This window comes from Gossypium hirsutum, chromosome A05 (assembly GCF_007990345.1).
Source record: "Gossypium hirsutum isolate 1008001.06 chromosome A05, Gossypium_hirsutum_v2.1, whole genome shotgun sequence".
Classification (NCBI taxonomy): domain Eukaryota; kingdom Viridiplantae; phylum Streptophyta; class Magnoliopsida; order Malvales; family Malvaceae; genus Gossypium; species Gossypium hirsutum.
Window position 1 is genome coordinate 67,390,188 of NC_053428.1, and position 25,301 is coordinate 67,415,488.

Consider the following 25,301-nt stretch of genomic DNA (forward strand, 5'->3'; position numbering starts at 1 on the left):
TAAATCAACTAGTTTAGCCATCTTGCTAAACATTCATAATTCAATTACACATGCATATGTATGTTTGTATATTCGGCAACCATCCTCACTAATTACCCATTTAGTCGATTATACACATAATTAAAGGTAACATCACGAATGGGCATACTTATGTATATATATATGTATATATACTTCGGAATGGGCATCACAATTAGATTTAACACCACCTTCATACTCAATTAGATGGCCGAATGTATGTATATATGTACAATGTCAACTATAACATCATTTAAACACCTAATTTCATCTCATGAACACTTGATCGAATTTTCCTAATCTAGCATATTTTCACATCTATTTGTAACATCATGTAAATCCACATATAACTACATTTCTTAAGTTCCACATCTTAATGCCCATTATAGCCACTCCCATAGTCTAAATCTAGCAATCGGCAACACCCACCTTTCCACTATGTTAGCCGAATACTCATTCTCTTCTTAGTTCTAAATTCGGCACCTCCAACAAAATAGCTTAACAATTTCAACTTTCATGCTAACATAACAAGCAACTTAACACATCCATATAGCTAGCATGCTAATAGCATCAAGGTATCAACTAAAATATTTTAAGCTCCTTAGCCGAATCCTAACTCTCCAACAACCCCAAATCCAACCATGGGATAGATAGAATTTAGACTCATCACCCAAAGGTTGTGTAAACTTCCAAAAATATCATTGAACATACCTTGATCTAAAGGACCACCTTGGCCGAATCTTGCTTCTTCTTCTTCCTCTAGTTACGACAATTGCAAAAGAAAGAAAACATGAACACTCCTTCTTCCCTCCTTATTAAGCATTCAAACTCCCTCATTTTCATGCCACAACATCAAACACTCCTCCTAGATACAAGCAATGGCCGAACTTCTTCAAAATTTTTCTCCCTTTCTTTTTCTTGGTTTTTCGGCTAGGAGATGGCAAGTATGAACACCCATTTTTTTTTGTTCACTTTCCTATTATTATTCCCATCATTTGTTAACCAAAAAAAACATATTAAATTAGAATGAGTGGAGCATCATCACTCCTTGGCCGGCCACCATGTATTTTATGGGCAATTTGACATGCAAAGCCATGCTTCCTCTCCCTATTATTAATTACTCCTTATAATTCATCTATCATCTTTTCTAACTTCGTCAACTAGGTCCTTTTTGAATTAATTCACAATCCTAAAGCTAATATTAAGCATTTAATTTCTCATATATTCGCTGTCACACAAAAATTTATGTAATTAAAACACAAAAATAAATTTTTGGCTCGGTAATGTGGTCTCGAAACCACATTTCGACCAGGGTCTAATTTGGATTGTCACAATAAGCTTAAGCTCTTTGCGGTATAAGGGCGGTTAGCAAGAAGGTTTTTGAATCAATAAAGGAAGAATGCGCTCCTATGGAATCAGCTCTTGGGAATAGAAAGGGAATGAAGGCAATTTGCCTTTTATTATTTTATTAAATAGAAGAGGCTAATCGAGATCCTAACTCGAAAGGAATAGGGCATTACATTAAGTAAAAGGATTGGGCAAATAAAGAGGTTCTTAGAGAGCTGGTGGAAGGCTCAAGATAGAAGGAATTTACATATAATAAGAAGGATATCATGTCATGGTTCTTGTTCAAGAATCGGGATAGATCCCTTTTAAATCAGTGTCTTATATAAGAGGTGGTTCTACTCTCATATCTCCAGACATAGCGTATCCTATTTCATTTCAAGTTCCCTTAGATGGTGGGGCGATAGATCTTTTTCTTGTATTTAGGACTAACAACCTCCACTAGGGGTATAATGGTCATTTCGTCAATTAGGGGTAAAATAGTAATTTTACCCCTCAGGGGTATTTCGGTCATTTAATTAATTTTGGGGTCTCAGTACAGATAATGAGCCTTCAAAAGGTCTACAGTTATCTCTAAAGACTCAAATAACCCATATGGCCAAAATAGTGGAATGGGCCCAAGGCCCATTACTCGGCCCAAGTGGGCCCACATGCTCATGTGGCCCATTTAGCCCAAATTCAGTCACGACTATGTGATCACCATAGCCCACTCCATTATTTGTCACTTACCGTAAATTTTATTCGTGTGGGGCCCACAAACCCATTGGGCCCACACGGCCCATCTCAGCCCAATGAGGCCAATAATGGCCCAAGCCCACAAGATCGCATGTGGTGGCCTCTACAGTCTATCACCCATGATTTGTGGGTTCAGTTTACCACACGAGCATTCGCACGTTCGTGAGGCCTCAAATGCCGAAGTTTTAGCTTTTTGGCTATTCGGCTTTTGCCGATTCACAGTAACATAGTGGTGTGATTACATAGCTTTATCCAATGTTTTGACAGTAGCAAAATTGGGTGTACGGTTACACACCTTTTTGTGAAAAATAGCTAAGATCCACGCTCTCCGAACCTATAATCAACCAAGATACACATATCAGCTTTACAACCAATAGGGTTAATAATCAGTTTTACCCCTAAATCGACAACCCTTGCTCACCTTGGTTGAGAAAATACCGCTACTCCTCTACGATAGTTGGCTAGAACCGATCACCCTTCCTTGTTGATTAATTGCGATAAAAAAGTCATCTACCGATTATGACTGCTTAACCCAAGGGTTGATATGCACGTATCCAAAAGGCACAACCCCTAGATTAGGGAACAAGTACTCAGCCACAATACAACATAACCACATCTATCCCCAGTTGAACCAAATAATGGAGAATAGGATTACCTTAGATCGAAATCAACAAAGAGGTTTCGAAAACTTTAGTACTTCTAATAAACCCTTTGGGACATTTAGGACCCAACGAACCTCATATCACACAGAGTGTCAAAGATTGCAATACGAAATGAATGATTAGAACCACCACCACCGAAACTTGAACAAAGAGAGAGAGAAAGAAAGAAAATTATAGTCGACTTGAATATGAGAGAAGAGGGACAAAGGTTCGGCCAAATGAAGAATTAAGATTGAGAAGAGGAAAAGGCAAGGTTCGGCTTAAAAAAAGGAAGTAAAGAAAATGCCCAAAAGCAATTTGGTGACCAAGGTAAAACACGAAATCGCATGAGAAGAGAAAACAGGAAAGTTTGGCACTTAGGAAAAACCGAAACTAGGTGTCACAACATTAAAACTTGAAATTGGCACAAAGAAAAAATACCCCAAAACTCTCTCAAAATGTCGAAATACCACATCCCCTAATTCTCTCCTCCTTGACCAATTCAAACCTCATCCAGCAGAGTTTCAGTCAAACTCCACCTCTCTCACCACAAAGAAATAAAATAAATATGCCTTTGTCTTCCATGGGATTCGAACCCAAGCTCTCACAATAACCATGTCACGCCACCACCACTAGACCAGAAGCTCACTTATGACATAAATCTACCACATTTATTTATAAAGCCCAAGTGCCAGTATCTAGATTCTTTTAAGAGCAAAATCAGAAATTCTGCAAAAGTCGGAGCTTGAACCCAAGATTTCTCAGACACTCCCAAACACACCCAAATCACCTAGCCATTAAAGTAAACGTGGAATTTATGCCAAATCATGCAAAATTACAAACCCTATATTTTTTGGGCGTTACATGGTTGATAGTCTAGGGATTTGCCATGAAAGGATTTATGATGTTTACTAAATTTTTATGGAAGAAAATGAGTCATGGTTGTGTAATAAATAACTTTTGTGAAATAAGTTTGCATGAAAACACCTAAAAAGGGCTATTTTGTAAAGTTGTAAAATAAGTTGTAAATGTGTGAAATAATTGAAATTTTGAGTTGCTATAGTTATAAAAGGAATTCGGCTAGGCTTGGTAAAGGAGGAAATTTGATAAAAATTGATTTACGAGCCTAACGGCAAAATCGTAATTTTTGTAAAGTCTAAGGGCAAAATGTCATTTTGCCAAATTGTGAATTATAGAATGTTTTAGTTAATGTAATGATTAAATGAGTGAATTTCATAATGTTAGATCAAGAGAATTGAGATTTGAGCTTAAATAAGAAAGTACGAGGTTATGGACTAAAATGGAGTAATTAGCCAAAATTGCATTTGAGGTAAGTTCGTGTGACAAAATAAGCATGTTATCCATATTATTGTTAATATACTTGAAATCTATTTTGCTATAATTGTATTGAATTATATGTTGATGGAATTATGTATGAGAAAGTGATGCCAACAGTTAATAACACTCATGTGATGATAGAATACATTAGAAAATTGATGGAATATGATATTCCATTGAAACGAGTAAGTTGTACGTAAATAATGCAAATATAATGTTACTATGTATTGTACAATTAGTATGGTCTGAATTGTTTACTTGTGTTGTGAATGTAAATTATGAGAATTTACGTAGAAATAACTCCCGATTGAACCTTAGGAATATATTGGGATATTCATGCCATGACATTGGGTAATATGTGTGCTAGTGTAAGATATGTCTAGGACATGCATCGACCACATTATGAGAGCCAATGTAAGACATGTCTGGGACATGCATCAACCTCGAGATATACAAGCCCGTGTAAGACCTGTTTGGGACATGCATCAGCATTGAGACGAGAGCTAGTGTAAGACATGTCTGGGACATGCATCAGCCTTGAGATATACAAGCTAGTGTAAGACCTGTCTGGGACACGGCGTCAGCTTGTTGTGTGTCAGTGTAAGACCTGTCTGGGATATGACATCGACACCGACAGATGAGAGCCAGTGTAAGACATGTTAGGGACACGGCATCGGTCTCAATATATTAAAGTCAGTGTAAGACCTGTCTGGGACATGGTATCAACTTTGATGTGCTAGCCAATGTAAGACCATGTCTGGGACATGACGTCGACATCTTATCCCATGTTTGGGGCTATTGAATATCCTATAGTATTTCCAAATGGTTTAACGGGAGATGTATGATTTATATCGAAATGATAGAGCTTATGGCTATGTTGTGAGTGCTACAAGTACTTACATGAAATTGATGAGATGTGAACTCAATTCATGTGGTATGATCAATAAGGAATGAATATGAGTAAGTATATGAGCATGTTGAGTAACCCAAGTATGTATGCCAAACTCATGAGGAATGATTTCAGTTTATTATGCACATTTGGTAAGGATGTAAATAGGTAAGTCATGCCTATGAGAATGATTTTGTGATAACCTTGTGGTTATAGGTCTATACTTATGATGTATAAACATGTATTTTTACCAATATGGTGAAAATGAATTAATAAGGTGTGATAAACTTAGTATCATTAATTTACACTAGAGCAGTTTTGGACAGCAGCCATAGTCCAAATTTGAAAATCCACAAAAAATTGTGTAAATTGAGTTAGAGGCTGAATAAAATATGAAATTAAATCTTAATGAGTCTAGTTTCACATAGAAGAACGGTGTAAATAAAGGAGTTTCATATTATGAAACTATTTAAATTGTTGTGAGACAGAGTCAGAATGACTTCGAAATCCCCTGTCCTGAATTTGGAAAATCATTAAAAATTGTAAAAAAAAAATAATTATGGGTTACAATTTATATGATTAGAACCCTTGATTAGTCTATATTCAATATAAATAGACGGGAACATCATCCGAGTCCCTTATTATGAGATAATTAATTTTTAGTGAAAAGGGGTCAGAACTATCAGGCTGCAAAAAAGGGGTAACTTTAAAGAATAAACTGTACTAATTGGCTTAACCAAAAATTTTGAAAATTTTATGGTAATGAGATATGTGAGTCTAGTTTCAATGAAAATTATCATATCTTAATTTTGAGTTCCCTAGATCCAGATATAAATAATTTGGTAACTATGTCTCGAGAAAATAGCATGACCAGAATATAAGTAAAGGTGTAATTATGGTTGTATTACCTTGAGAAGCATGTTGGCATATTGCTTATTATTTTCATATGGACTTACTAAGCTATAAATCTTACCCTCTCCTTTTCATTTCTTTAGTGTTGTCAAGTTAGCTCGGGATTGGAGATCGTCGGAGGCAGCATCACACTATCAAGCTACTACTTTTAGAGTATTGATACATATGTTAGCGTTTTCAAGTGAGTGGCATGTATGGGGGCTTAGTGTTATGATATGTGTTATTATGATTAGCCAAATGTATTGGCCTATATTGAGTTATTTGTATATGGCCATGAAGTGTGGCTCATATTAATTATGGTATGTGAACTTATCTATCTATGTTATGTTCTAATGCTTGTGATGTAATGATGTGATTATGCTTGTTGGCCATAATATGGTTGGTGTTATGAATTATGTGCATGATGAATGCTTTATAACCAATCGAAATGGTCATGGCCATGAATTAAATGTGTAACATGGAAATAAGTTGATAACCATAATATAATGGTAAAAGTGATCATCGAAATAACAAGTCTTATGAATGTGAATTAAGGAATCTAGACTAGGTATTGCATGAGTAGATGCATTGCTTGTAAGAGGACATGTTAATGTTATGAATATATCTTAATAAAGAGTGTTTAATCACTAAAATGATGCCATGAATTGTGGTTTTAATATGTATAAGGTTGTAAGGGTTTATGGGTAACATGAAGGCTTGGAAAATAGCCTAAGTGTTGACCACACGGGCTGAGACACGGCTGCATGTCTCAACCGTGTGAGGGACACGGCCTGGAGACACGGGCGTGTGGCCCGATCGTGTATTTTGATTTCAATGCTGACGTCTTAAACAGAGAGTTACACTGCCTGAGGACACGGGCGTGTCCCTATGTCCACACGGGTGTGTGACCCTATTTCATGGGAAAATTTTCTCGGTTTTTTTGAAACTTCTCAAAGTTTTTGATTTAGTCCCAAATCAATCCCGATGTATGTTTTGGGCTTCGTGGACCCAAATAAGGGATGACATGCATGTGTTTGAAAAGTTTTGAATTCAAAGAAATTTTAAGGCCCGGTTTTTGCATGTATGTGTATGTTTAAGTCCGGTAATGCCTCATACCTTGTCCTGGCGTCGGACACTGGTAAGAGGTGTTACACAATGTCTCATGCTTCATACATAGAAACCACATTAGAGCATTATGCAATAATTGACTTGAAAAAGAAAACTCAACCCTCTGTATCGTGATTTTATCTCTCTTTAGATGATTGTCCTAAGACAATGAAAGAAAAAGAGAATATAAGAAATATTCTTTATGTTTCAGCAATAGAAAGTCTCATGTATATTATGTTATGCACATGTCTAAATATCTATTTTGTAGTGGGGTTGGTAAGTCGATATTAGGCGAATCCAAGACCAAGACACTAGCAAATAGTTAAGCATATACGTGTATTTCGAAGGAGATCTTACTCCTATCAAAGAGTTTTCATGGTGTTTATTGATTTGTGTGATTGAAGCCAACTCTTTAAGCAAACCAAAGTTTTAAGAATAGCAAAGAATATCGTGTTAGTAAAAAGCCTAGAAATGACTAATTTGCCTAACTCAAAACACAAGTACTGAATTTGGTAAAGGGTATCATTATAAATAACACAAAAGCTCAATTTTAGAAAAAAAAAGTTAACTTCTCGCTTTGCAGCAAAACCATTTTCTAAACAGTATATTTCCAACTTTGATAACCAACTTTTTCACAACTAAAGAAGCATGAAATATCTGAGATGATTGTAAGCATGACATGTAAGAGATTGTGAAGGGTTTGATCTCCATGCTTTTCTTCTTTTTCATTCCATGTGCTTTCGCTCATCTCAGTTTGCAAATCTATTAGTGTGGCACCTTTGTTGTCTTCATAGGCTATGGTTGACAAGCACCAGTGTCTCCAAGTTCTTTTTCTTAGAAAGCGAGTTGTCTATAGATATTTAAATAGTAGCTCTTTGTCAACTTTTAATCTTTTTCTGTTTTTAAATTATTTTAGAATACTAATTGATTTCACATGTAGATTTGGACCTAGGTTGCTTTATACCTTACTTGTTTTGTGTTGTTTTCCTTTATTTAATAAGTATTTCCTTATGAAAATTGTAAAAAAATCTTATCTTGTTATGTACAAGTATTAATCTTGCTTATGCGTGTCTTTTTAAGGACGTACTGATCATCCAATTTAGTTTGGGGAATCCTAAGTTTTCTTATTGTTTTACACCCCTTCAAAGTTGGTTCCCTTATCATGTTAAGTGATTACAGTCAACCCAAATATGTCATGCTTGAATTGTGACAAAATCGATTGTCAACATGTTGTTCCATTCTTATTGAGATTATAGCCTTTGTTTGTCTTAATGTATCTTGTCCTTCACCCCAAACACCTTTCTAGTCCCTTTTTAATTTCGATATTGAATAAATTGATCCTCTCAACAAAACCAGAGCAATTTAATCCTTGCCAACTTCAAAAATAAGAAACTAAAAGCAATTACTCACAACATTAATATAATTCATCAATTGTACATTTTTTTTAGTATAATAACAAATTTAGCTCTCAAAATTCATATTCTGCCACCTGCCATATTGTGTCAATTTGGTCCCAATTTAATAAATTACCCCATAATATTTACGGAAAAACATATAAACATCAAAGACTAAATTTGTTGTCATACTAATCAAATTTATTTACAATTGATGAAATTACACTTTTACTAATTATCCTTAGTTGTTCATGTTCAAAATTGATAGAAATTAAATTACACTGATTTTTGTTGAGAGTGATCAATTGATTAAATACCCAAATTTAGGAGAACCGTAGAGGGAATTTCAATCCAAAAAAACACCACAACAACAAGATCCTAACAATTGGAAATAGATAAAAATGTACATTTTCATACAACTTTGTTGAGAATAACTTACATGACTAGTCTTATTGCAGTTTTGGACATTATGATAGTCTTAGTCATGTTTTTTTCAAAGGGAACCTACTTGTAGAGATTGGCTATTTCCTCCTTGTATTGAGCCACAACTCGGTCTCTTCGGATTTTCATGGTTGGGGTCAATAAGCCACTCTCGATCTACAAATCAGAAAAAGGTATACATAAGTCCAACATAAAGTATGCGAGATCAATGATCAGATATGGCAGCATTGAGTCTTACCGTAAAAGGTTCATCCACAACAAGAATTGGTCCAATTTGAAATGAACACTCGGAGGTCCTGCATAAAAGACAATAGTCAGATAACAGCCTACCACTCGAACTCTAATCGACTCTTCAAACTGCTTTAGGTACTGCAACATGATGAAAGAAAAGAGAAAACCAGAAGAGACCCTTAAATTGCAAATGAATAATTACCACTTCCTCAATTCTTCATATAGCATGCTTGTAATTTTGTCCTTGCTAAGATCGACGGCATCTGCATCTACAATAGATGCCTCTTTTGCTGCCAGGAGTGCTTCATCTTTGTTTGGGACAATGATAGCGCCAAGGCGTCGTTGATCCTGGAGGAAGATGTCAATCAACAATGAAAAGTTAAAAATCAAATCAAAAGATGGAAACGATACATGCGTAAGTAAAGAACTTATGTGCAACAGCCACAAGCAATTCCGTGAAAAGAGGGTGTCCAACTTGCCTGGCCGATTACAACGATCTGTTGAATAAGAGGACTCCTTAAGGCAGCTTCTTCAATCTCTAAAGGTTCAATATTTTCACCTATTTTCTCCAAAGAAGGTTGTTTTGGTTAATAATGGAAAGCATGATAAGTGAATGCTTAATGGAGTTTAGAAAAAAAAAGACTTCAAAGTACGGTTGCAACATCAAAATTCAACTTAGTAAACTTCAACAATAGTTTTTCTTTTCCGACTACCGGGAGAAAGATAAAGCAGCATCACTTAAACCTGTAGTCTCCATTTATTTATTTTGGGTCCAACACATGACCATGGATGTGGGATATAGTTCTTCGAAGACCCTCAAAAAGGCGAAAACAAACAAAAGGTCAAACAACTCACACCCAAGTCCAAGTGACACAGACCTCAACCAAAAACATTGTAGTCCAACCAAATGATCCGAGACAAAGTGACTTTTATCACCAAATGATCTGAGCCTAGGTGACTTTTATGGACGAATATTGACAACGCCAAATTCGAATTAGAATTTTGTATTATTATAGTCATATCAAAGATAGAAAGTCGGAATCAGATTTGAGTCCCTAAGTAAACTATGAGACATAACTCTGTCCAAGTTGCAATTGGCAACTACAGTTTTTTTGGGTAAATCACACAATTGGTCATTCAACTATCATAAATTTTCATTTTGAACACCAAAAATAAAAAGTTTACAACATGAGCACTATCGATACATATTTTTATCATTTTAATTACTGCTGTTGCATACTTCTACAATTTTAGGCATCTTCCGTTAAGTTATCATTATATACATTCATTTTAGTTACCCAATTTTAATAATTTTCATTTTAGTTACTCATTTTCCCTTTTAGAATTTTTTTTCTTAAATAAAACTTGGAAGTTTTTACAAGAAATTGATTCATTCATATGCTTACATGAAGCTTAAAATCTTCACCAGTAACACAATTACATGTAAAAACTTAGGTTTTTCCCTAAAAACCCCAGATTTTTCTCTTTTATTTGAAAAACTAAAATTAATTCTTAAATAATGAAAAAAATAAAGAAAATTAAAAAGATGAAATGAGTGACCCAAATAAAAAACTTACTAAAGTTATGTGATTAAAATGAGTATGTAATTACAAATTAACGGCAGGTGAGTAGAACGATGAAAGTATGTAACGGCAGTGCCCATATTGCAAACTTTTTATTTCTGATGTCTAAAATGAAAAGTTAGATAAGTTAGGTGACCAACTATGTAGTTTCTTTTTTTTTAAGCAAGTGAAAACTATAGTTATACAGTAAAGAGATAAATGTGGACCCACAATTAAAAAAATAGTGAGAAGGCTGACAACTAAAACATTCAGTAGCGAATTTCTTGCCTGCCCTTCCAAAATGAAAAAGTTATTATGCAACTTATTGATGTAAATGAGATACTAGTGCTCGCAAACAACTCAAATTCGACTCAAAAAATATTCTAACTCGATTTGGTAATTATCAAGCTGAGCTCGAGCTCAAGCTATCAATTGAAACCGAATTCAAACTTAGTTATACTTGACTCGACTGGTTTGCGAGCCTTATCGAATTTTTCATATTTTTATATTATTAAATTATGTTATTACTCTTAATATATATTATTACCTTAAGCTTAATTATTGAGCCCAGCCCGAACTCAAGGTAAGCAAGTCTAATCGAGCTTGAGTAGCTCGATTATATCTTGAGCTTAAAAATAAATGTTTGATCGAGCTCGAACCGAGTACCGAGTTCCGAATTTTCAGTTGAGCTCGAACTTGACATTATTCGGGCTCGACTCAACTAGATTACACTCCTAAATTGTAAATTGTTTAAATTATAAATTAACATATGGTCATATTGTATTTTAGCCCCTCAAAAATTCTATTAAGTCTCCTAAGAAATAATGTAATCCCCTGATATTCGTAACTGAGATAATATAAAACCACACGCAATAAAGGACCTAATTGGCCAACTCAAAGCTAAAAGGGATGATTGTTTTCAGTTACTGGTATAAAGATTGCACCATGTAGGTTATAGGAGTTACGCAGGGTTTAAAATATACCAGAAGAAAGAACAATAGTGTCCTTGGCACGTCCTTCGAAAACTATCACACCTCCACATCGACGACTTCGCCCTACCGAATGATGAGGAGCAATCCAACCTATATCACCAGTATTTAACCAACCATCTTCGTCTAGGGCTTGCCTCGTAGCCAATGGATTCTAATTCAAACAACAACCAGAATATGTCATTTGAGATGCCACAATAACTGATCAATTGCATGTAGCATGACACTCGTCAACAATGAAAGTTTATTCCGGAATCCCAAGAAGTGAGGAATAGAAGTCTTATGCTCTCATAATTATTCCATCTTAAACTAACAAAAGTGGTCCAACGCAACAAATAAAGCAAATATTTTTTGTTTTATATTTTTTATGTCCATTTTACAATTCATATTTGTGGTTCATGGCTACTTTTCTCAACAAAGTCGTCTCTAAAGTTTGAACTTGCATCCTCCCCTTGGGAGTACAATGTATCTTACCATTGCACCCAACAACTTGTTGATGTAAATATTTTTTCTTTGAGACAATATTGGTGTTTCCTAAATGCAAAATAGAAATTATACGTGTTTTTCTTCACCAACATTGAACCCTTAAACACAACCTGGAAATAGTCCAAGCCTAAAACCTTGCAGATTCAGTTTCTTGGTTAAGTCACCGGCCACCCTAGCACTCGCAATAGTGAAAATTCTACTGCTGTACAAATTCCAAAAGCATAACTTATGACACAAGGCATTTGCTACAAACAGGACCAATTCTAAACATCTTATGGGTTAATACACATTTGGTGCCTAAAGAAGCCAAATTTGTAATCGAGGACTTCACTTTGTTTAGCAGATTGTAGAACTCGCTAACTCAGTCAAATGGGTGATGAGGCCAAAAAGAACAGTCAATAGAAGTTAGACAAGTATGTCGAACATTGCTATCCCCAGTTTTTTGCCACATCACCTGTTTGACTAATGAAGTTATCCTTAGGTGCAAGCTATTTAACAGAAGAAAAGTTTGCATATCTTATTGCGATTTTTTAAACTTTTGGCATCAAACATTCAAGTATACATCGGGTGCGCAAAATATAATTAATCCCATTTTTATTTCACTAATTTCTTATATGCCTAAAGTTTCTTTATGTAATGCTCCTTCTCTTTATAAAAATAAATAATTAAAGGTTAATAGCTCAGGCTACATGTTGTAAGAAATGCACAATATATGAACATTTGACAACATTTTCAATAAGCATATTTCAATATAGTACTACCTTATAATAACCTTTCATCACTGGCGGTCCCCTGACCTTTATAATGCCCTTGGAGCCAAGTGGGAGGATTTCACCAGTTTCGGAATCTACAACTTTGAATTCTGTGAGTGGAATTGGATGCCCAACAGAACCAAGAACCTTCAAAAGTCAAACATGAGAGATCGTCATATGATAGGACACTCTTTCTTAAGGTCAGCACAATTTAGACCAAAGAAAAGAACCGAATAAGATTGAAAAAAGATGAAAAAAGGGTAAAAAGAAAACGTCGTAAAAATAAGACAGTGAACCCAATAAAATACACTTAATATCTTAGATTTAAAACATTCATAATTTAATAATTTTAATTTTTATGTAATTATCTTTACCTCTATAAGTAGAAATTTCTATAAATAAATCAAGTGGAGTCATTTCATAAGTCTCTCATTTTTGTCTAAGGACATGGTTTTCGATCTTGCTCTATATGTCCTGTTTTTTTTTTTAACCCTTTCGCTCAAACAAGCATATTCTTAGATCTTTATATAAGTCCAACTATTTATGTTTCAGCTGAAATAGCGTCAACTCTTATTCACCAAAGCCAACCAATCAGTTTTCATTAATACTAGTCAATCATCGACTTCTATTTCTTAGTTCAAAGTGGTGAGATTCACGCCTAATTATCTTAGTAGTCAGTTGAGGGCCACATCTTGGATTCAGTTTTACACTGCCGTAACTCAAAAGAGTTTGTCATTACAACATCCTCAATTGGAAAATGCACCTTTTTTACACCAATTGTTCGTGTTTTTTAATGTCATTGTCAATCCAAGATTGTTGCTCTACCAATCATCAATCTTACAAGGCGTAATAATGCAATATTCAAATAAATTAGTAATTTAAATTTTTATGTAACTATCTTTACCTCTATAAATAGAGGTTTCTTCTATCAATAAATCAAGTGAAGTCATCTCATGAGCCTCTCATTACTTCAATTTTTAGCAAGCATGTCTTTAACACGGTTTTACCAACACCTAGACGGTTATTGCTAGGCCAACAAACTTCATAGTGGTTGCACCCGCAAAATCTAGATTTTAACCTATTTCAAGAATATCAATCTGATCAAATTCTTTGTTGGATAAAACGCCAAGTTACTCAGATGCGAGTTTGAGCATTAGACACCATATGTGCCCAATACTGGCATGTTGACTATTTTCGGAGTTATTCAGTGTATTTGGAGGGTTTTTAGAGGTCATACCTCCAATGTCGTATTTGACAAATGTGGGACACAGATATCCCGAGAAAAAGGAAAGGCAGTGCAACATAAATAATGTATATATAAAAGAATAGTCCCATGCATTTTCATCTAAGTGAGGTAAAGAATTATCAAAAATCTGAAGTACATGCATGTGTCATGGGGCTAGATCTTTCGCCACGCGATCCGTGCGTCCTTAGGTAATTTGCTCGTCCAAACTCGCCTAAGTTAGCCTTTACTAAAGTGAGGATTCCTTAAGAACTCCTCCAAGGCACCAATTTGTAGAGCGGAAACGATCTATGCCAAAAGAAGCTTACAAAGAACAATAGAAAGAGCGCATACAAGGTGTTTAAGTAAATGCTCTCGATATTCTCTTATTCACAAAGAAAAATGAAACAATGAATGGAGTGAGTACAAATAATGGGGAAGCTCTCTATTTATAGTTGAGCTCCCCCAAAACCGACGATCAAGATACATTTACATCGACGGACGAGATTAACTATATCTCTTGATTTTAAGGATTTACAAGATATGCCATATCAAATCTAATCTAATTTTTATAAGATATAATTCTATCAATCTTCTAGGATTAGTTACCAAAATAGTCTAAGTTGTCATATCTTCATTATCGGGCCAATCAGGCTTCAATCTGACAGGCTTCTCCAACAAATTACCTAATCTGGCCAGTTCTTGCGGGCCAGATGATCCCCATCTTTCATCGGAGCATTTGGTGCGATGGTCACTGGTTTTGAATTGCAGCCTGTGACATTCTTCCCCACCCATTCTCGCAACGCCCTCGTTGCGACTTTCGAATGGCACTGACTTGATTTGCCTCGGTCTCGTCTCGACACCTTAGCTTTTCCCTTCCCTCGGGACTTTTGCTTCGGCTTACATCGCTTCTTAACTCGAACCGTCCTACTCATTGCATTTACTCTAGTCAACTGCCCTACTTGCATCACTTCTTTACCCTTGAAGTCTAATGCATCACCCACCTCTCCTATAAATGGAAGCCTTGTCGATGACTCAGCCAACTCCGACGCTTCAGTTAACTTGAGCCTCATTGGTCCCAACTTCACTATTTTCATCACAACTTTTTCCTCTAAGTTCAATGACAAACTCACCTCTTCCTTGGGTGGAAGCCATTCCGATGACTCATCAAGCTCAGACGTTGTCTTTCCTTTGACTACAGCTTGCTTTGGATATTTCCGCAACTCGTGCGGACCATAGCACAATAAGCACTTTACTCGCTTCTTTTTTCTTCTCTTTGCCCTCTTGGCTTCGACTTTTCCATTGCTCGAACCAAGCTTATTGGGCTCCTTGTCTGCTCCATCATCCCCTTCGATGACGGACTTCTTAGGACACTTCCGCAGCCTATGCGGACCGTTACATAAGAAGCACTCCACTAACTTCCTCTCATTTTCGTCCTCCTTAGCTTCGACACCCCTTGCGCTCGAACCAAGTACCAATGCCTTAACCACCGGCTTCTTCTTAAGTGTGGATTTCTTCGAACATTTCTTCAACATGTGTGCACCGTCATAGCGAAAGCATTTCAAGTTGATCCTTTTCCTGTTGGGTTTCTTCTTCCCAACTCGTGGTTTCCCATTACCACCATTGTCGCCGTTGCCATTGCCATCAACATCTTCCTTATGATCCTTTTCACATACGCCCTTTTCCTCGAACTTAGAAGACCCAAGTTGTCTTTCCCTAGACTAAGCTTAACCACGGATTCCGCTACCGTCATGGCTTCCGACAGCTTTTGGACACCTCTTTGTTCTACCTCATATTTGACCCTCAGCTTCAATCCATTCTGAAAAGCAAGAAATGTTTCTTTCTCGGTCACATCTGAAACTTGGAGCATGAGTTCTTTGAACTCTCGAACATACTTTCCCACTGTGCCCGGTTGCGTTATCCCTGGTAACTTTGCTCGAGCTTCTTCCTCGGCAAACTTTAGGTAAAATTGCCTCTTCAACTCACATTGGAACTCTTGCCACGTCCCAATCTCACCTTGACTTTTATCTGTGGTCCTGCCTCGCCACCATAAAAGTGCAATATCAATAAGAAACATTGAAGTGGTATTTACCTTAACCACATCAACCGCAATGCCTTTGGCACGAAAGTAGTTTTCCATCCTCCAAAAGAAATTGTCCACATCGCATGCAGACCTTGTCCCCACAAACTTTCGGCTTCGGGACATCTTTGTAATTAAGCACTACACTTGACACTCCTTTCCCCACGACTGCTCGACACAAGGTCAGCTCTCCCTCGAGCTCCTCTATTCTTGTGCTCAAAGCCATCGTCGTGGCTATTGTTTCCTCCTTCAAAGCCTTCACCATGGCTTTGAGGGTATCGTTCCTCTCCGTCAGCTTCTTCCTTTGGAAATCTGGCAACTCTTGCACGCTATCCATCTGGGAAGTGAGACACACGGTCACAAGGCCCTTGGACTACTCCCTCAAGTCATCTATGCTTTCCTCAAGCACATTGTCTAACTCTTTCGCGTCCTCCATGGACACCTCAAGTTTTCTCACGCGTTCCTTAACAACCAACAACATCTCCCTCAAAGACTTTCTGGCCCACATTTGTTCGAACTCTTCTTTCGACATCCTAATGGCGCCTTCTAACCAATAGCTCGGATACCACTTGTCACAGGGCTAGATCTTTCACCTTGCGATCCGTGAGGTCTTAGGCGATCCGTTCGTCCAAACTCGCCTAAGTCAACCTTTACTCAAGTGAGGATTCTTTAAGAACTCCTCCAAGGCATCAATTTGTAGATCGGAAGCGATTTATGCCAAAAAAAGCTTACAAAGAACAACAAAAAGAGCGCAAATAAGGTGTTTGAGTAAATGCTCTTAATATTCTCTTATTCACAAAAAATCATGAAACAATGAATGGAGTGAGTACAAATGAGGGGGAGGCTCTCTATCTATAGTTGAACTCTCCAAAATCGATGGTCAAGATACATTTACATTGACAGACGAGATTAACTATATCCCTTGATTTTAAGGAATTACAAGATATGTCATATCAAATCTAATCTTTATAAGATATGATTCTATCAATCTTCTAAGATTAGTTACCAAAATAGCCTAAGTTGCTATATCTTTATTATCGGGCCAATCAAGCTTCAATCTGACAGGCTTCTCCAACAGGTTACTGAATCAGTCCAGTTCTTGCGGGCCAAATGATCCTCATCTACATAATAGACCTCCATCAGATGCATTTGGTGTGATGGTCACGGGCTTTGAACTGCGGCCCGTGACACATGCAGTCACCATTTTGATGATTTTATGAGCTGATTTTGCCACCATTCGTTTGAACATAATAAAGAATTCCAGCAATTCTGGGTTCCGGAAAAAAATTAAGGCTACCTCTTTAAAATCCACTTTACCAAAAAAAAGAAACAAAAAGGGTCCAGGCCACTCAACTAAGACTTTAATACCAAAGCACATACATAGATCCTTTCCGTTGATCCTATTAAGGAACTTAGCAAGAAAAGATAGTACCAGCATACATGTTTACTTTTCAAATGATCTCAAACACATTTTTCCCCAATATCCTGTATTTAAAAAAATAGATTTTTAGCTAGTTACTTGGAGTCAGGTGCAAGCCTTATATACGGATATGTATCCAATGTACATGTGTTCAATTTTTTTAAGCTTTTCCATGTATTTGGAATGTTATGTATCCAAGTCTGTCTAAGAGTTAGACATGTGTACTTCAAGAAAAAATAAGAGTAGGAACAACAAAGATTACCGATAAATAACTATTAGTTCTCTTTTTACGAATTTATTCACATTGTTTAGGAGATATCACATGTTCTATCAGAGGTAGCATGGAAGAAAGAGAATAGTTACAGTTAAATATTATAATAGAAATACCTAGAGCTGTCTTACATTATAATAGGGTCGTCGACCAGCAATGCAAGGGGATGTTTCTGTTAAGCCATATCCATTCTGCACTTCCAGACCAATTGCCTGCACGTACGAGCCTCCATAAAATAAGAGATAAATTGACTAGTAACCTTTTTATTTGAAAACTAAAAACATATTAACATCTAACCTCATAAAACTTTTCAATATGCGTTGGCAAACTTCCACCTCCGCTTTTGGCAGTCTAGAGGATGATTGAAAATAATTAATAAAACCCAGAACAGAAATACTAGAAATGCTAAACAAAGAAAAATAAAAGGAACATACCAACAAGGATCTTTGCACATAAAAGGAAATATATAATATGGGTTCCTCTTCTTTTTCTCCTTTGAAACGTTTCTTTTTTTTTCAATTGCAAGACACTACGTTATATGACACGGGTGTGAGTGTCAAATAAGGGTACGTAAGCAACACTGATATGTTTAATTTTGCATATGTTTTTCCATATAGTTGAAGGGCTGGGTAATATCCCCAAACAATGTCCAGTGATATGTCAAACACAAGTGTCAAACCCAAGTACTTCAAGAAAAGAAAAATGAAAGAGTGGCAAAACATAGACAATACATACAGGTTTTATTGGTTGATAAATAGAGTTCACTCTAAAGCTGAAAGAAAAATTTTCAATAACAAATTTATGTAGCTAATAGATCAAACCTTTTGTATCCCGATAGCAGAGCTGATTTTTTTATAGACAAACTTTGTTGCTAAGACATGCAATGGCCACAATATTGTAGCAATAGTTTTAGACCATAAGTAGTCGAACATGGATACAATATGTGAAGGTTCCTCCGGATTTCTTGTTAGGCATAGTCCCTGTTGATCAAATAAAAATCAAAGGGCAAAACTGAGTTGAAACAACTGACTAACAAACATTAGAATTCATCCAGTTTGATAGTTTGTAGCGAAAAATACAGTCAAAGGACCATATGAGTGCACCAACACTCGGTACGTGTGACATCCAAAGCATGGGGCAAATAGATTATAGATATGTTACTTGGACTCAAGTGGGTGTGACTAGAGGCACGCATCTTATATGGGTATATTTGACTTTTTTTTTTGTTAAGTTTTTCACTATATTAACCCAACCTTTCATTTTGCCTAAATAACTACTGTGTCTGAATTCATCTCCAAACACATGCTCGGACATGGGCATCGAGATATGGTCCTCCAAGAGTCCTCCAAATACATGCAATCCTAGAAAAAACTAAAAATACTGAAGTCAGATGCCTATGTCCAACACTTACACCCAAGTCCAAGTAACATAACCTTTTCATGTATTTGGAGGGTCATATGTTATACCCACGTCCGGGAATGTGTTGAACACGGATGCTTCAAGAAAAAAGAAAATTAAAGCAACACAGGATGATAGTTTTTAATTTGCTTTATTCAGTTTGGTCGGTTCTACAGGCTGCGAGACTAGTCACCATATTCTGCAGAAAGCGTTATCAATATAACCCTATTGTCAATCGAATTCCCTAATAAGTAGAACCATGTTTAACCCTGAATGTACATTTAATAGAATTTTAACAATTTATATAAAGGCCCAATTGCTTAAACAATTTCACTAGAAATGAAGTTATGTGGTCTTGCCAGAAACGAGTCGTAAGTTAAGTTTAAGAAAGTCTAGTTGAACTTTAAGCATTATATCTATAAAAGAAATATGGGTATCAGGTTAAACTGGCATCTAATCCCCATTTATCTCAAGTTTTAGGGCATTAAAGAATGAAGTTAAGCCATGGGAGAGTGCATAAGAACATAAAGCATTATCAAGGAATCCGCAGAATTCAACTTTAGTTTCACAAAAATTGCCATCACCTCATAAATTCTCTTCAACTCCGTGTATGCCAAGCTGATCCTTATGAATGAAAATACTATTAATTTAATGGCATTGGGGCTTGAAGATATCTGCTTTTGAATTCCACTGCAAGGTAATCCAAAAATATTTTAAAAGCAGCATTTAGAATCAAATAGTTTCCCTACACAATAAGTTTAACCAGAGATCTATCATAGATTTGGATAATTCAAACATGAAGATCAATCCAACATACAGAATGAGAGAGAGAACATTTATCACAAAAGAAAATTATTTTGATTCATCAGAGTAAGTAAAGTCTTTAATCAACTAATCATACATGGCTCAACCATCTAGAATTAATCTAAAATTACAAACGTGTAACTCTCGTACATAAAAAGTGAACATCAATATTAGGGGTAAAAACCAGATACATGTGCCCATAAGTCACTTGGATTTGGCTACAAGTAAAACTCAAATCAATTCAGTCATAGTCAAGTTGAACTCAAGCTTGATAGCCTTACTCGAATTTGGCAAAAAGAAGAAAAAACAAAAAAAACTCAAATCAGTCGTAGTCAAGTTGAGCTCAAGCTTGAGCTATCAAGCAAGTTGAACTTCAATACCCAAATGTTCAACTTGAGTGATTTGTGAGCCTAATCGAACCTTTTATTTTTAGTTAATATTGAAAATTTTCAATTTGAACTCAAGCTCGAGCACAAATGAGTAAGTTTGAAGTTGAGCATGGGAATCAAGCTCATTTTGTACTAGGTAAACAAGCCAAATCAAGTGAGCTTGAGCAGTTCGATCTTTATCTTGAATTCAACTCAAGTTTTTGAAAAATGAAACTCAATCAAACTCAAGCAGTGCTTTAATCTTCAAAGTTGAAGTTGAGCTCAAGATCGAGCTTTTAAAAACTTCAGCTCGGCTCGACTCATTTGCACCCCTATTTAAGATCCCATTCTTCTGGAAAAATTATTTCATGAATCCTTCCCACAACATCATCAATGATCCCACCAATTAAAACCATCTACCTCACATTTTTCTCTCCATGTTAGCTTTTTTTTACGGGTGATTACTTGGAAGTTTTGATCTGACTATACAAATTCCACAAAACGATTATACCACAATATAGTTTATAATATTCATTAGGAATGCAACATGACCGAAAACTGATGGAACACATAAAATTACAGGACATATGGATGCAATGCAACATAAACAATTAACTTTTTTTTCTTTTTGTTTATTAAAGAGAACGCAATTTCCTGCACAGACAAATATAATAGTAATATATAGTTGTTGCAAAGATAAACATTCCAACGAAGCTAATTAATTAAGGTCATTAACTTTTTTTTTTTTCTATTTGTTTATTAAAGAGAACTCAATTTCCTGCACAGACAAATATAATAGTAATATATAGTTGTTGCAAAGATAAACATTCCAACAAAGCTAATTAATTAAGGTCATCGATGTCCCCAAGTAAAGGGCATACCTATAGAGTGTTTCATACACTAAAGGTACTGAAATCATGTAATCTGGCTTATAATTTCTCAAATCATCCTACAAAACAAAATAAAGATATACATAATCAACATATTTAAATCAGTATAAACTAACAATTAAGCAAAGAAGAGAATCGTTGAATGTACCAGTGAACATGGTTCTGGATAAGTCAAAGTGGTTTATATTTATCAATTTATTCTATATAAATTTAAAGAATGTAAACCTAAAATAAACAATACCTTCAAAGTTCTCACAGTTGTATATACTTGCTCAATTCCACGCGTAAATATGAAATACTCACAAGCCCGCTCATATGTGTGCCAAGTAGGAAGCATACTTAGAAATCTATCCCCCGCTTTAGCAGGTCCGAGAACCCCCAAATTTTCTATCTGGAAAATGAAACACACAACAAACAATATTACACAGTAGATTAAGTTAAGCAAGACATTACTTCACACTATTTTATGAAACTCTTGAAAACTAAAATACTTGAATCAGTATTAAGAAGTTACCTGGTGCAATAAGTTTTTATGTGAAAGCATAACGCCTTTCGGGTTACCAGTGGTTCCACTTGTATATACAAGGGTAGCAATATCATCTGAGCCAATCACTTCATATCTGTAACCTTTTCCTGAAATCAAATTTATCAAACTCCTATTATTCTATCAAGGAAATGGGAACTCGTAGTAACACCATATGATTTAGAGAAGTTGTACAAGGTGCATGGTTAAATAAAAAGCAACATGCAAACAACCACTCCGGTATCATCATGTATGAAGAGGCTATTTAGGACTCAATGAAATTTCAGAAAAAATAAAATGTAGAGTCAAAGCAATATGGCAGGTAATCACAAAAAGAGAATTTGGTTCTGCAAGAAAATGTAGTCAAACTTACTAGCATCAAGAGAATCGATAAGGGCAGCACGGTATTCTCTTCCTAACTTCACGATCTCCTTGTAACTGAATACAGGTACACCAAGTGTTTCATTTTTGGCCAAGCGTGATTTCTCCCCCCAAAGTAGAACAATAAATCTCATCCTTGCATTGGAACAAAATTTGCCAGCAAGACGATTGAAAAATTCTGGATTGTCAATAACAAGCCCAACACTGCCAGTACAATAACATAAAATCAGCAATTTCTGTACTACTAATCACAAGGAAGGCAGCATAGCCCTGATAATGAAACCTGAAGAAGCATTTATATCTCAGAAATTAAGAACTTGGGCTGACCCCAAGACATGAGGTTCATGTGAGTTTCCATGTTTTCTATACATTGTGAACAACAATTATCAATATTTTTGAACTATCAATTTAGCAGTAGATAATATTACTAATCATTAAAATTAATTATGCTTGATGAAGGGGTAAATCCCACAGGAGGAAAACCCAAGGAGCCTATGTTGTTTCACTCTTAATTGTTCTTAAAATATCCATGTACAACACTTGTGCCTGACAATTGGATATAGAGATAAGACTTCCAAGGACCCTCTAAAACCATGGAAAAACTAAGAAAAAAAATGACCATACTCGTGACAAGCAAATACTTGTAAATGACACACACACCTGAATCCAAGTAACATAGCTTGGAGACATGCATGCTGATGTAAACTAAAGTGCAAATCGATACTCAAATGCACCAATAAACAACAATAGCAAGTATACAAAGACATCGCATACATTATTTCAGGACATCTTTTGCTTAAAAAGGTACAAAACTAGAGTCAATTTCAAACATGAAAAATCTTTTATTTTTGAAACAAAAAAAAAAAAAAAACCAGAAAAGAAAAATCGAAGTATATTACAAAAGCACTTATTTTCCAAACCTTTCTGAATGATTGTATATATGTAAAAGCTCTTCCACAGCTGATCTTGACCCTCTGACAACATTAATAGCTCCAGTTGCCATTATACCTAGGCCAAAATAAAGCACCAAAATTATTTCAGATTTTCATAAATTCAACAACTAATAAGGCTGTAACGGAGTAAAGATAAAGTGCTCCTACATCAGATACTAATATTATATCAATTTAAAGATATAATAATGAATAACCTCACTACTTTCACAATAAAAACACAGTAAGTTTCTAGGCTTAAAAAGGAAGAGGCCTGCTGTCTACAGGGGCAACCTTTACTGCCAACAAGAAAAAGTGAAGTCATAAAACCAGACGAACGCCATCAATGGTTATAATCTAAAGCATGGAAGTTCAAAAAAAAAATGTTTCAACAACTCGTACGCGAACTCAGTATTTCAGTATGAAACAAGTATGCCAGAGAAAACTGAATAAAATGTGGCAATAAGGCTCAACCATAAGTCATCCGGTTCTAAAATAGATAAGAGTTTAAAATCAGGTGAACAAGTGAATTGGGTTTTCAATGAGTTGGAAGTGGCGCATCTAGAAATGAAATAGAAGATACATAACTAGTTCTTACTATAGAGAGAATGCATGTAAACATGGCTGCATGAGCTTTAAAAGTTGTGCATAGTTATTGACTAGAATCAAAGTGCTCATGTTTTAAGTAATCAATTCAAGAGGAAGTTATTCAACTTTTCTCCCAATCTTTGTGCCTTTCTGGTCTTTCTTGTTTATATTTGTTTATATAGAACATAATATATTCATCCGTTATTAGTTCTAGAGAAACAGAACTAAGTGCCTCTGGTTCAAAGAAAATAGAGGAGTCTATCCAAAAAGCCCAACTCCCAGATAAACCTATAAAATAGAAATCCATAACAAGAATATATATGTATTTTAAACTAGCAATGAAATGTTAACAGAAAGTTAATGGAAAATTAAAAACGATACACACCTTGATCTGCAACGAGCCACCTGCACGAATTATCAGCGAAAAGTGCATACTTCTCTTCTGGCTTTACTCCAATAACCCTTAAACCTTCGGTGAAGTCCAATATTTCCTGCTCCAACTGCAATAGGGAAGGAGTTGAAAATAGGCAAGTGAAAAGATATAATGACTTGTTCTATATAGATACAATTTGGGATAATTAAATACAAAGAAATTATGAAAGAAATAAGTATTCAGATATTAATTTAATAAATGGGCTTTACATTTTCTACTTCAATGTGTACTCTAATTAGTTATGTAAGAACTTATAGAAGAATAGAAGCAAAAATTTACCTGGTTATATGTCAAGGTAGAGGGTGGATCATGATATGGATCCACCAACGCTACTCGATCGCCATACTTCTCTGCTGAAGACCTCCAAATGTCTGGGACTGCTTTCCATTCATCTGAGAGCGGTGCACAATTACTTGGCAGTGATGCCTTTTCTAGTAAAGGCGAACACCTTCTAATCTGCAACTCTTGTGTCTAGGACAGGAAAAAAAAAACATGGCTAGATGTTGAGACTACACATCCTTTCTCTAACTCCACTAGAACAAGCTATGTTACACGAGTTTGAGAGTCAGATACAGGTATCTTTCAGTTTGAGTGTCAGATACAGGTATGTTTCATACATAAGTATAATGAATTTCTGAATGCTTTCCATGTATTTGGAGGGTCTTTGGAGACTCACATCCCTATACCTAGGTCCAGTTATACAACGGAAATAAGTGTCAAGACACAAGAACTTCAAGAAAATAAAGTCATAGCAACACATAAAACAAGTATAAAATGCTTCATAAGGAAAGGAAATTTTAAGAGCTTTGTGAAGAAGCACTTTAACAACCTTTTGAAAATGAGAATAACGCTACCAAGCTCAAGCTAGTAATATATGTTACAGGGAGCTACATGGAAATAAAAATATTGAAGCTTGAACGGTTAAAAGTTTAGGCCAGATAAAGCCAAGGAGGAGCAGGCCTATTGATAGCAATGATGCAAAAAATAAGCAAGCCACATTACAAGTGAATTTTCAGTGCAACTGCACGGTCCAAAAGCTGTTGCCATAAAATGAAATATAGGATTAAACCATTTACAATAGAATGCAGGTTATCGAGAGGTGTTGTTGTCCAGCATTACCAACTTTGCCATTAAAATCAAACCCCAACTAACCTCAATGGAACATATCTTAAATTA

The 25,301-nt window shown here is 35.7% G+C and overlaps 1 protein-coding gene across 1 annotated transcript in view; it reads right to left on the reverse strand.

Moving 5' to 3' along the window:
- Positions 1-8,749: 8,749 nt before the first annotated feature.
- The window catches only part of LOC107957228 (probable acyl-activating enzyme 16, chloroplastic), a 29,180-nt gene continuing 12,628 nt past the window's right edge, over positions 8,750-25,301 (reverse strand). The window contains exons 2-18 of the mRNA XM_016892685.2: positions 24,405-24,596; positions 24,078-24,192; positions 23,096-23,183; positions 22,168-22,379; positions 21,786-21,904; positions 21,513-21,662; positions 21,263-21,330; positions 19,794-19,899; positions 18,633-18,791; positions 18,109-18,162; positions 17,943-18,023; positions 12,828-12,965; positions 11,575-11,734; positions 9,509-9,588; positions 9,232-9,377; positions 9,037-9,094; positions 8,750-8,954 (exon numbers count right to left, since the gene is read on the reverse strand). Coding sequence (XP_016748174.1) covers positions 8,862-8,954; positions 9,037-9,094; positions 9,232-9,377; positions 9,509-9,588; positions 11,575-11,734; positions 12,828-12,965; positions 17,943-18,023; positions 18,109-18,162; positions 18,633-18,791; positions 19,794-19,899; positions 21,263-21,330; positions 21,513-21,662; positions 21,786-21,904; positions 22,168-22,379; positions 23,096-23,183; positions 24,078-24,192; positions 24,405-24,596 — 2,019 coding nt within the window. The 3' untranslated portion in view covers positions 8,750-8,861. The remainder of the gene's footprint in view (positions 8,955-9,036; positions 9,095-9,231; positions 9,378-9,508; positions 9,589-11,574; positions 11,735-12,827; positions 12,966-17,942; positions 18,024-18,108; positions 18,163-18,632; positions 18,792-19,793; positions 19,900-21,262; positions 21,331-21,512; positions 21,663-21,785; positions 21,905-22,167; positions 22,380-23,095; positions 23,184-24,077; positions 24,193-24,404; positions 24,597-25,301) is intronic.